This window comes from Grus americana, chromosome 4, assembly GCF_028858705.1.
Source record: "Grus americana isolate bGruAme1 chromosome 4, bGruAme1.mat, whole genome shotgun sequence".
Classification (NCBI taxonomy): domain Eukaryota; kingdom Metazoa; phylum Chordata; class Aves; order Gruiformes; family Gruidae; genus Grus; species Grus americana.
This window is the reverse complement of record NC_072855.1, coordinates 2,901,673-2,914,054: the sequence shown is the minus strand read 5'-3', so window position 1 is coordinate 2,914,054 and position 12,382 is coordinate 2,901,673. Positions and strand designations below refer to the sequence as shown.

Sequence of the window (12,382 nt, the reverse complement as noted above, 5' to 3'; positions counted from 1 at the left end):
AAAAAAGGTCAGTTTGTAATGAGAAACAAGAATGACAGCAGATTTGAGCATGAAATAACCAAGAAATTCACTGTATTTTCAAATCACAATTAATATAGCATCCAATACTGCATGCAGGCTGAAGAGGAACTTGCAAGCAACCTTCCCTCCTTCCCCCAAACCACACAGAAGCATAACAGGAAAGAAGCATACACGGTTTCATCAAGTCCTTAAGGTGCTGTCTCCTTAAGACACAGGAGGAAGCTGACTAATAACACAAATAGGGCAGAAATAAATGCTCACTGCCATAGCACCAAGTTGCATATCTCATAGGAGAACTTTGCACAGGGAATGCCACAACTACAAGCGTGCTCTAAAAACATCCAGAGATATGTTTTTTGGGGCTTTTTGTCTTCCTCAAACTGTCCAAACAAACAAGACATTGAGTCCTGGAAGGGGGCATGTAGAACCTTTCCACATAAGATACTAGGACAGTAGCTGCACTTGGGTTCCCTGTGGCAGGCAGGCTTGGGATGAAGTAGGTGGCTCCAGAAGACAGACACATTTGTCCTTCCTGCAAATCATACAGCAGCATTTCTCACCAAGCACTTCCACAGCTCGCTGGAGGTTTAGTCATCTCTCCAGGTCCCAACCTGGACCATCCTCTTACATTCCCAGTCCTCAGGACAGCACCAACCACATCCCAAGGGGCCACCAGCAAGCCAGGTCAGGTAGGAACAGGGCTGCCCAGACCTCATGCCCCATATGAGCTTGGAAAATCTGCAAATACCAAAGTAAAACCTCCCTGAAGTCAGGCATAATGTTTCTGCCCTTCTGCAACTCAATCCAGTTTTCAGAAAAGACCTCTTAACTAGAGATGAGAATACTTGCTTCCAGTCTCATCCTTTTACTCCTAGAAATTGGCTCCATATAAAGCTTTCAGAGAAGGCAAGTGAGCCAGTGCCAAAGGAAACGCTGTCAATAGCGATGCTGGATCTACTGCAGCTGACAGCTGGCAGACATTCAGCTTCCCCTTCCCAGATGTTAACCTAAGACTTAGCCCCCTGGAACAAGAAAGATGAGCCTTGTGACAGCTACAAGCATCTACAGGCCTAAATAACTGGAGCATTTTAGTCTTCCGCTCTCACTATTTGGGAGTCCTGAATACTCCAAGCACTGCACCTTCTCAAGGGCAAGAAGTCCCAGGCCCTTAGAGAGTACATCCTGAAGAGGCTGGTCTTGAGTTGAAATCTCAAGATGATTTCTCCCTAACAACCCACACACATGGGGTTTTTTTTTTTTTCCTCCAAAACCAGTAAAGAAGTTGGGATTTCACTGCACTTCAAGTTTAGTTGTACGATACTTTGGCCCTTTGTCAGTACAGTATCTCCAAGAGCTCAGCCACCTTTGTCGAGGCAGACTATACAAGTTTCCAAAAGACACAATTTAAATCTTGCTTCAAAAAGAAAAATCTTAGAGCACTTTACACCGAGAGATGCATTTACCAGAGTCATCCAACATTTGCCTGATGCTTTTGGCAGGATGTCTCCAAAGGGATCTGACACCTACACATGATCTCCACTCCAGAAAAAGACAAGCAAATACACCTGCCAGTCTGTATTATAGGAAAACATCATGAAAGAACTTGAAAAACAAGGAGCCACCCAGAATAGTCACTGATGACAACATGAAGATGATTATTTACTGCTTTGAATATCTAAAACATCTACAGGATTTAAAAATGCAGAGTCTGCTTCCAATACAAGATTACACAACCACCATGCAAGACTATCTTTGCATGCTGCTTAAGCTAAGTGAATTTGGGATCGCCTGTTTCAAGTTCTCAGCTAACCCTGTAGCACAGCCCTCCCTTCAATAAGGCAAAACTACACACAAAAGTAGTCAAATAATACTTGCCACTCTCTTCAAAGAAGTATCCATTTCTTGACATTGCTGCTGGTGGAGACTCTAGAAAATAGAAAAAAGAAAACATAAGAATCATCAAGATACTGAATGTCTTTCACCTTATTGCTAAACTCCTGTAAACCTGGATTATAACAGAAAACCAGTCCAAAAATACTGCAGGCATCAGATTTGCCTGAATGTGGCAACTTCAACCTTTTGTTTATTGACTTCAGCATTTACCAGAATATCCTATAGTGTCACTGCTTGAAAAAAAGTTAAGCAGTCTCAAACACCCTAAGCCAGGATCAAAAAATGAGACTAAAGATCAGGACAAGCCCGATCATCTCAGTGACCTATCAAACCTGAACAAGTATATTCAAAAAATCATACAAGCTAAGCATCTGCGAGACAAAAAACACAACCTGGACTTCATTATGGTTTGTATCTTATGCTCATATAAAAAGAACCAGTTTATTTTAGAAGAAAACAATTCCATTTACATGAGAAGGGGATTTCACATTCTATTCTGCTGCTCCTAATCATTAGGATATCCCGAAACAGCGCTTGGCATTGAAGATAAGCACCAGAACACTGCAGCCTTCCTTGGCCTGCTTCCTGAGCAGTGGTCCTGCAGCAAACACCATCTGTGCCAATGGGGTCTCATGAGGAAGCCACAAATGGGAAGTGATGCTGACCAAGAGCAAACCCACAAACACAGCAGCACCAGGACCCAAAACCCCATGATTCATTGTGGAACATACTTTATTTGTTAGTGAGTCAGTTCTGCAATTAACTGCTGGCAAATCAAGTATTTACCATGCAAAGATATGTTCAAACAGCATAGGAACGCCTGCTTCCAGGTGCTATCAAAGCCCAGTACCCAAGCCCAGCCTGGCTGTTTTTTATTACTAACAGTATTTAGCAGTTCAGACTGCGTGGGCTAGAAGCACCAGCTTTTCTGTACAGGTGCATGCTCCATTTTACAGTGAGCTAACAGAGCTCTTTATTTTAAGCCTTGAGCAAGAGTCACCCAAGCAGTCCCTTAGAAAGCTGGTACTAGATGTTGCCTCTTTATATGCTTCTTCCCAGCCAAAATGCAATCAAAAAGAGGAATAGATTTGCTCTGTCTTTCCCCACTTCATTAGGCTAATCAAACATTACCTACGCAAGCCTGGGATGAATTTGGGCCAACAAGGAAAGAGGTTTTGCCTGCTTTATTGTTCTACAGATTGGGCTTCCTGCTTTTCATTTGAAGGTATGAGACTGTTTCCCAAAGACCCTTTCTCTACCCCATAACTTTTGGCTTACAGGTTAAGTGCTTCCCCACCCCACACCCCCCCCCCTTTTACAGCGTGCCATGTTTTCAAGCATAATAATTCATCCCAGTCCACCGGGAGCCTTTGTGCACCAGACGGATACAAGTCACACCACTGACAGCAGCACCTTCCAGCCCTAACACTTGTCACAGCCCAGCATGGCTCAGACCTTTCAATACAGACAGTATTTGGCTGCACAGGTTCCTGGAGGGACACCCTGATGACCATTTTAAAAAAAAAGCCACACAAACACAAGGGCAATTCAAGTGTCTGGTCCAAGAGAGAAACACAATGTTCCAAGTTCATCCCAGAACAATGGGTTGGAAGAACAAACGCACCGTGGCCAAGGGGCACCCATTACACGAGTCAATTGTTTCCCTCCACCTGGAAGGGAAGGAGAAGATCCATCCAGACTGATTAGCATGCTGATGATCAAAGGAAAGTTTTTTAATGAGCCTCTTATTGTGTAATGATTGCATTTACGTATTTCAGAGAAACAAACAAAATACGCCTAGGCAGACGGATTACCCAAGGAACTGACATTCCCACCAGGATGGTATATCAATTTCTCATTTCTATTATGGCTTCTCAGGGAGCCTGAACCAACACGCTCATCCGTCACTAGGCAAAATGAGACACTGTTTGCATTTTCTTTAACTGAACATGCTTATTTCTATGAGTTGATAATGCCCGAGGAATTCAGAATTAGTTTTCTTCGTTAGAAATACCTTCTAACTGCAGTATTGCCTGGGTTGACATCGCACCTTTACGAGAGACTCTGGTTTGGTCGCTGCTCAGACCAGGCGTGAAAAGGGCAAGGCTGGGGTATTACAACAGGCAGTGCCATTTCATTAGGTGGCACTCGTTCCTCTGAGTCACTAATGAGGAGTAGTCCCCTAGGCAACATGCTCAGGCAATTATGTTGGAGGTGCTGTTTTTTCAGATGAGTCATAAAACAGAGGTCTTAACCTTGTAATTAAAGATGCAATGGCACGTTTGGGAAAAAAAAAAAGTCAGGCGTTCACCCTACTATGTCCTGGCTAAAGTCCAGCCCTGGTAATTTGTCTTCTCCCTACGTAATGCTGTCCCATAGCACCAACAGGATTCAGACTTCAAAACAGTCTTGCTGGAGCCTTTTGAAAAGTCACTACAACCCCCACGGAAGGGGCTACGCACATTAACATCAGGAACGGTGTACAACATGCCCAGGAGGTAAAAGGTGATAGAGTGTTTACACAAGTCCAGACACACGCACAGAGCTATGGGACTAGCTTAAAGGTCAACATATTAGCAGAAGTGGAGGTAGAAAAGGTAAATTGGGGGGCTATATCACCTGAATTCACCCAAGAATCTAGAGAAAGTGGCATCCATCAAACCTTTTAACTGAGCAGAACAAAGACGACAGATTTGGGAGAGGGGACAAATAACATCTTTCCTCCTTACGCATCAGCCCCCTTCTCCCCATATTTCCTCAATCAGTTTAAACATAAGCTATGCTTGCTTGCACTATGGGATGCTAGCTAAGGACAAGGCCAGCTAGACTGTGCTGAAGTGCATGCTCAGCAGTCAGCAAGGCAAACGTAGTAGCAGGCTCCACGTGCCTCTCCTTTCACAAGGCTTATAGGATTTTACTATCCAAGCTCTCAGCTCCTTAGTCATGTTTTGCTGAAGATGGGAGCAATGGGTTTGAATTGTACAGAACTGACAGCAAGGCAGAGTCTTCTCTAGTGATAAGGTACATACCCACAGCCTGACGCACACACACCCCAACCTGCATTTCTTCTCCCCATCTCACCTCTGCTCTTGAAATTAAAGAGCTCAATCAAGGGGCAGTTATAAGACACTGCAGTAATCAATGCAATTGTTTAGCTTAGAGAAGCCTGGGCAGGAATACAAGTATCCAAATACATCAGAGATCAACATCACAACGCTCCAGGGTTTGCCTGAAGTTGCAGAAATGTTTCCATGAAGTCTAAGTCAGACCCTGCACTAGCCTTTGCAGGCTGGAGGAAGAGACCTACAGCCCAGGGAGCACTTTATTACCACAGGGTGGGAGTTCCCCCCCTCCACTTCCCTCAGATCCAAACTCATGTTTCTAGTCCCTTTCCCTCAGGTTTTCTTTCAGAGACTTCAGTAATTAAAAAAAATCTAAGCAACACAATTTCAGCAACACATAAAGTCAGGCTTCTAGAGACAAAGCAGGAATGCATTACTCTGAGGAGCTAAGATACACCACACAGCAAACTCGCTCTCATGCCTCTAGTATCTCTCTAAAAGGCCCATGTCCTCATTCTCCAGAGTCTGCTTTCTCATCCAACACCTACAAGGACAGCAGGACTCTTCAATTGCTCTCCTAGTCCAAAGGCAGAACAAGATGTCATCTATTATCTGCCAAAAAGCATGTGGTTATAGCTCTTTTGACAATTTAAGCAGCACTCTTCATTTTTAAGAGTTAATTTACTCCAGCAAATAAGTTCCTACTGCCACCCCACCTTGTTCTCTACAGGGATGTCTATTAGATGAGACCAAATTGAACATGCATTACGAGTATCACCACTTAGTTGCTTTTTCAAAGAAAAGCTTCTGACTTGTTTCTCATCTTTTTACAAGCATTGAATTCAAAGGTAAAAGTGAAGAGCTGAAGCACTGAAGTGCTCCAAACTAGAAGACAAAGCCTGTTTCTCTAGACTCAGGGATACGACTTAAGATTTCATAAGTAAGCCACTGCCCTGTGACTTGAAGCTACTGCAGTGACTCCAAGAGCCACCAAGGGGAGGTATATGAAGTTTACTTCTTAACTAGTAGGACAGTCAAGTTTGCTGTACTTTAAGGTACTTGGTCTTAGAACCAGGATGAATCAGATGATCTACAGTGGGAAATATCAGACAAGAAGTGGGTATACTTCCTGATTTCTTACATTCTTACCATTTTTACATTTGCATTTAACAAAAACAGAACAAACCCTACCATGCCATCCTCCATTATTAAATTCCTGGGGGGAAAGTGTCTCAGATCTAATAACCCATTTTAACTCTCTTGTTTTAAGGTTAGTAATAAGTTCTCGAGCTTTGCAATATTAGTGGATTACAAATAAAAACACATTCTCTGGATACTTCAGTAACTCAATTACAATGTTCTGCTGCCGGCATCTTCCAAGTAAACAGCCCTCTGCAGTACAAGCCTCATATTGAAGCAAAACATAGCGCGCTCACCAGCTTTATACAAGTGGTACTACAGACTCGGGCTTTTATAACTTACCTCCAAGTAAGTGTCTCTGAGTTTTAGTATCTTGATATTTAACTGGAGTTTACTTGAGACAACACCATTTTGAAAGAGTTATTGGAAAGGTACTTTTTCATTTACAGGCCCTTTAACATTGGCTGCTCTTGGGTTGCGTCTGAACATAGGCAGCCTGTACATCTGGAGTGTTTAGTTACTCTGTAAGTATTGATGGGAAATGTTAGGTCCCTTCATCTTTTACTCAGGGTGTGCTCCAATATCCCAGTTTCCACCACCTTCAAGACTGCTTTGCTGAAGCTCTGAGGACACTTCTGAAACTCATCAGCAAATGCAATGTCTTGCCTTAAAGTTGATAAAGCAAAACACTTGAGCCTCTGCAAGACATTACAACAAAAATCACCTGATAAAAAAAGCCTTTAGACTTTCCCAGTTTCCTCCCAGGAGGAATTCCCAATTCTCAGCATGACAGACTCAACCTCCCAGTTATCTGGAAAGAAATTTACTTTTCAGAAGATGTGTAGAGCTTTAGCTTTGAAGCAAGGTTTTGGCCACTTCAGGATGACTTCCAGGAGTTTGCAGTCAATGCTAAAAGCATCCATCACTACCATTAAGTAACTGGGCACCAGCTTCCCCCACATGATGGGGAACACTAGAGTTGGTTGTACTACCTCAAACAGATCTGGGGCCAAGTCCAGCCTGAACAAGTGTATTGTCTCATCTAAGTCTTAGATCTGGGGGAAGATAATAAAGCTACCCCTTATGCAAGGGTCTATCAGATCTGGTATTTAATATTAAACTCTGAGCTAGCTTATTTACTGTTCTCTCCACCTCACCATGAATTAACAACACAGGACAAGGGAGTCTGCAGCTGTGGAAGTGATCAGGGAGCTGCACACCGGTTAATGAAGTTTGGGGCAGGAGGAGAACCCTAATTTATGTGCTTCACATACTTAATAACCAAATGATGCTGCTCCCCTCCTCCACCCAAATTCAGCAGAAAACCAGACTTGAGAGAAGCCACACACAGAAGGAATAATATCCCTCTCCTGCAGGTTTCCCTTGGGTTTTTTGGTGGTTTTTTTTTTAATTATGTGGAGCATTGACTGAAAGAAGCCTGCAATTAAGAGTTTAAAAATCTCTGTATGTAGCAAGTGCTTCATAACACAAATCTGCACCACCGCAGAAGAGGAGGAAAAGACATCGACAGGCAGCAAATCTGATCACACTAACTGATCAGGTCCAAAGATATCAATATTTGAGGATTCTCCCACATAATATTACTTATGCTCATAAAACATGAGATTTTGGCAGTTTTCAGGGAAGAACCAAGCAGTGAGGTCTCCTGGTGGAGACATTTGCTGCAAATGATTTAAAATCATTCAAGTCAGCAAGAATGAATGGACAGCAGCATGGGAAAAGCTATTTTGCCTGAAGTTACCACTTCTCATTTCTATTGACACCATAAGCAACTGATCCCTTCCCACAGCCCTGCATACTTCAACTGGAAAACGCTGGTGAAAGCACAGCTCATACTGGCATGGAGATGAGAAGCGTGCCCCTATGCTGCTGTTCCGGGCAATAACAACTGACATACAGGACAAGGGCTTGAGATTTTACCTGTTTTTCTGTACACCTAGAGAGGTGTGACAAAGATGAAAAAACCCAAACAAGTCAGGGTTTCAAAGCCAATCACCATAATTCATGGAAGTGTAAGATGAGTAAGGCATACTTGTTAATACTCGGGTAGGACAATGCCCTGTAAATACAGTGCATGAGCCTGTGGCAAGTCCAAACGTAGACCTTTCACCAGAAAGCACTTGTTTGCATCAATAAAGGCAAAGGAAAACATAATACTCAAGGGGGAGTATAAAAAGACCTTGTATAAGTCATTAAGTGGGAAATATCAGTACTGCTACATTCTAGGGAGTTTTGTCTTGAAGGGATAAGAGTCAAGATCAACTAAGGGACTTCTTCACTGCAGCTTTACAGCCTCGCTCCCCCTGGGAGCGCCACATGTGCCCTTTCTGCGTAGACACACATCCATCCATGTCTCATCCCAAGTAGAGACAGAGAGATAAACCCTTCCGAGACACACCAGAGCCCTACCCCTCCTCAACTTGTCCTTCATTCATCTCAGTGGCATAGCTGCAGGGAAGAGCTAAGCAGAGCCCCACGGCAAGCTACCCAGGACCAGCTATGTTCCTCCTGCCCTGATTATATCCACACGCCCACCACACATGTCTAAATATCTTCTTAATACTGCTTTACTACAGCACTATTTGAAGAGCAAAGAGTTAGCAGCATACTGGTCATCACAGTGAAAGCCTAAGGGCTTCACACTCCAGCCAGTACTCACAAGGGCAGACTCTCCTCTGTCTACATTCCCCTTCTGCACTGCTGCCCTCCACCTTCCTTCTCAGCTTCTCCTCTTCCTCACAAAGCTTTCAAGCCTTTGAAAAAACACAGCTAGACACTGAAGGATGGATGTGGTTTTACCTAAGTGGGTTGTTTAACACATGGTCTGCATGAAAACACCTACAAGAAATCAACTTTTGAGGTCTTGAAAACAGTCTAGAAGACAGTCATGACCCAGGAAGATTTAAATCTACTCCAAGCCCCTTCACCTTGGCAAGCTTTTAAAAGCTGAAAGCATTGGTTAGAGCAGACACAGAGGAGGAAGGTGCTTTTAAGTAGCCCAATCCAACGGCAAATTGCTGCTTTAACCAACAGACTTGGACCTGCAGGGACACAAGCTTTGCCCTCCTTATATGTAGACATGGCCAAGTCCTCCAGAAATCCTCGCAGGAGAGGATGTTTGTTAGTAAAAAGCACTTTTAAGAAGTTACACGTTTAACATGCTCTTCTTGCCACAGAATTGCATGGATGTGTCACTTGTCTCCCTTGGCCCCTACTAGAAGTATCCCTAAAGGATTTTTACCACCTCCTTGCTTCCCACAAGGGTTTCATATCCCCAGAATTCCCATTTTTGGGACTAAGAGGTTTGGATTACCCAAACTAAACATCTCTAACACTCCATTCCTCTGATTTTTGCAGGACACAACATCAACCCTTTGGCATTTCCTAGGCTATCCCATGGGCACCAGTCACTTGGACATAAAGCTTTCCTCCATACATCTATCTAAACAGTATCCTACACCACAGTGTGACCAGCCTGGGATGCCAGTCCCAATCCAGGTAGAAAACAACTTCATAGATTCATGGCTCAGCAGGCATTAAAGTATCAAATCAAGGATTATATGCAAGGAGCAGGGTATTCTTCTGATGAAAGGAAATTGTGTGAGGAGGTCTTAAATCACGCTATGGTCACTTCGGTAAACGAAACCCAGAACTCATTTTCACAGCCAGTGACTGTAAAAACAGAAAGCATCATATTGAAAGGATAAAGCAGGAAGCATCTTTCTGCGGGCTCACTCCCAGGCAAACACACCCCCACACACAAGCTCAGGGATCAGACACGTCTGCTCTCAAAGCATTTTCTTCACTGCATTGAACAATTCCCCTCTTCATCCCCTCCCCAGCTTCCTCCAGAGCACCCGTCACAATAAAACCATCTAAATAAAAGATCACTGGCTGCAGCAGTGACAGCTACCAGAGACCTCCCCCCAAAAAAATCCCATGCACACTAAAGGTCGGTGTCAGCAGCGCTTGGATCTACCAGCAGCACCAGGCTGTCCAGGTTGACTCATCTCAATTTAGCCCACCCGAGCAATTAATATCCGAGGGTGCCTCCCAGAGGTGAGCCGCAAGAGGAAGCAACCTTGTAAATTGAGAGCCATGCAGCTGCTTTGCTAACAGGATATCTTTTCCTCCTCTGATGGGTTTCTTGGCCAGCATTTCATAGGTGAGCAGGACAAGCTGAGAAGCAGGGGAACAACGACACTTTGGGATTTGGCTGGCGGACAGACAGCTTGTGCTATTTGCCCTTCCCCCCCCCCCCCAGGTTGAAGGGGGGAGGTTTCATTTTGTTGGGCCCTCTAAAAGAGTGATTTAAGACTTGCAAGGATTTCTTGCATAAGTGCTACATGGAGAAGAGCGAAAGCAAATACCTCCAGAGATCCCACAAGCTGGCAAAGGCCCAAGAACAGACCAGTTGAGGCTTTTCAGTAGACTTCTCCTGAAACATTTAAATAATTTAGAAAGCATTAACTCTTACTGACAGCTTTTCAGACAGCTCTTTCACTTGCAGGGCCCTATCAAAAAACCTTTATAACTCTTAATCAAAAAAAAGAGATACTGCAATGGCCCCAAATCTTGGTCAGGGTTGAATGTGGCTTCAAAGACATGCTTTAGACATTTTTCCTTGCTGAAATGCTTTCCTTGCACAGGCAGGTCTTCCAGAGGCCACCACCTGCCACTTATCTGCAGTGGTACTGCACAAAACCTGCAAAAGTGTTAAGAGACAGTCTATCAACATTTCACTTGCTTGGGGCTATTCGGAGGAAGGGAGCTGTTCCCTGCAGTGGCTCAGTTGCATGAAATGGTCTAAAAATTAAGCAGCTGCAAGGGGTAAGCTAGTAGCTACAGACCTCTAGTTTGGGGTTAAGTGGAAGAGATGCTCCAGCACCACTTGTTTCACACTCCCAGCATCCCCCCAGCGTACCAGGATCACATTTTGGAACACAGAGTGCATTACTACAAAGTTTTTAATCTCCTCTTTTATTGCCACCAGAAATGAAGACAGCTATTAAGGAGGCAGTAGTGGCTAGGCCAAGCTTTGCAGCAAAGTTAGTCCTGCACCTCTTCCCACCACCACCCCCCAAAAAGGCATCTGGACGAAACAGGAGCCCAGCTCCAATTCACTCAAATCCAGAAGTTAGGTCAAAAACAAGGTCTATACTGGAAGCATGGAAAGATACACAAGTAGAGCAGTGAACTCGACCACCTGATCACCAAACACATTTTTAGTTCTGGGTCCAGGTTTTTTCCTAAAGAAAAAACCTCCCCATTCCATTAAAAGTGAAAACAGTCCGACAGATACCCAAATGGGAACCCAGCTGCCCTCTGCAGCCTCAACCCTCCCCTCAGAAACAGGTATTTCAAATCACAACAGGCTTGGCAGGATAACACAAATCACCCCATACAGTTTCTATGTCTAGGAGCCACAAAACAGCAGTGACAACACAACCGCCATGGGTGGGGAGAGAGCCAGCAGCATCAGATCTGATTTTGCTGTCCATCATCAACCCAAAATAAAAATGCCCTGGTCCAGTGGTGAAATAATTGCAGACTGACAATACATGATAGAGTGTTATTCATTAGGAGATTGTTTGTGGTTCATCTACGTGGCTTCCATGGCTACAGCAACAGGGACGATGTTTGCTAGCATTTTAGATTACATATATGCATTTTGTTTTCACTCAGCACTGCACTCTCCCCACGTGAACCATCAGTATGTAAAGCCTCACAGACAGGTTGTTAGAGTGTTTTAGCATTAGACAAATATTCAAAACAGGTAAGATCTCTTGTGCTCATGTCCCCATGCACATCTTGAAACTAAATTCAGACCCTGGAAGACAGCACTCTGGTTAACGTAAATTGAATTCAAAAGGTATTCTCCATCCTTAAACACAACAGCACAGAAACATCCAGCACAGGCAACAGATATCATCACTAAGCAGCAAAGCCCATTGAAAATACATCAAGTACTGCCTTACTTTAGTGAATTAAATAATTAAAGAGCTGGCAGAGCTGTTTTTCTAGCTTTCCTGTCCAAATGCATCACCCAGCAACAGTAGTGCTTCAGTTTTGGAGTTTTTTGGGGGTTTGGGGTTTTTTTAAGACCACAACTTACCTGCACTACTTCTTTAATAGAGATGCTGTTCAAACAGCCTCCACTCCCCTCCTGGCTGCTCCCCCTGAGCCACCACACCACACTTGTTCCCAAATGCCACTTTGCTCAGGTGGCTGAGGCAGCAACTGCT

General features: G+C 43.9%; 1 protein-coding gene across 4 annotated transcripts in view; it reads right to left on the bottom strand.

Annotated features, from left to right (window-relative positions):
* SLC4A11 (solute carrier family 4 member 11) overlaps positions 1 to 12,382 on the bottom strand; it is a 97,891-nt gene that overhangs the window by 78,684 nt on the left and 6,825 nt on the right. For 3 of the 4 annotated variants that reach the window (XM_054824417.1, XM_054824415.1, XM_054824416.1), the window contains exon 2: positions 1,897 to 1,947. In XM_054824417.1, coding sequence (XP_054680392.1) covers positions 1,897 to 1,947 — 51 coding nt within the window. Of the gene's footprint in view, positions 1 to 1,896; positions 1,948 to 12,252; positions 12,304 to 12,382 lie in introns of those variants that run through there. The other variant, XM_054824418.1, reaches the window with a different exon arrangement.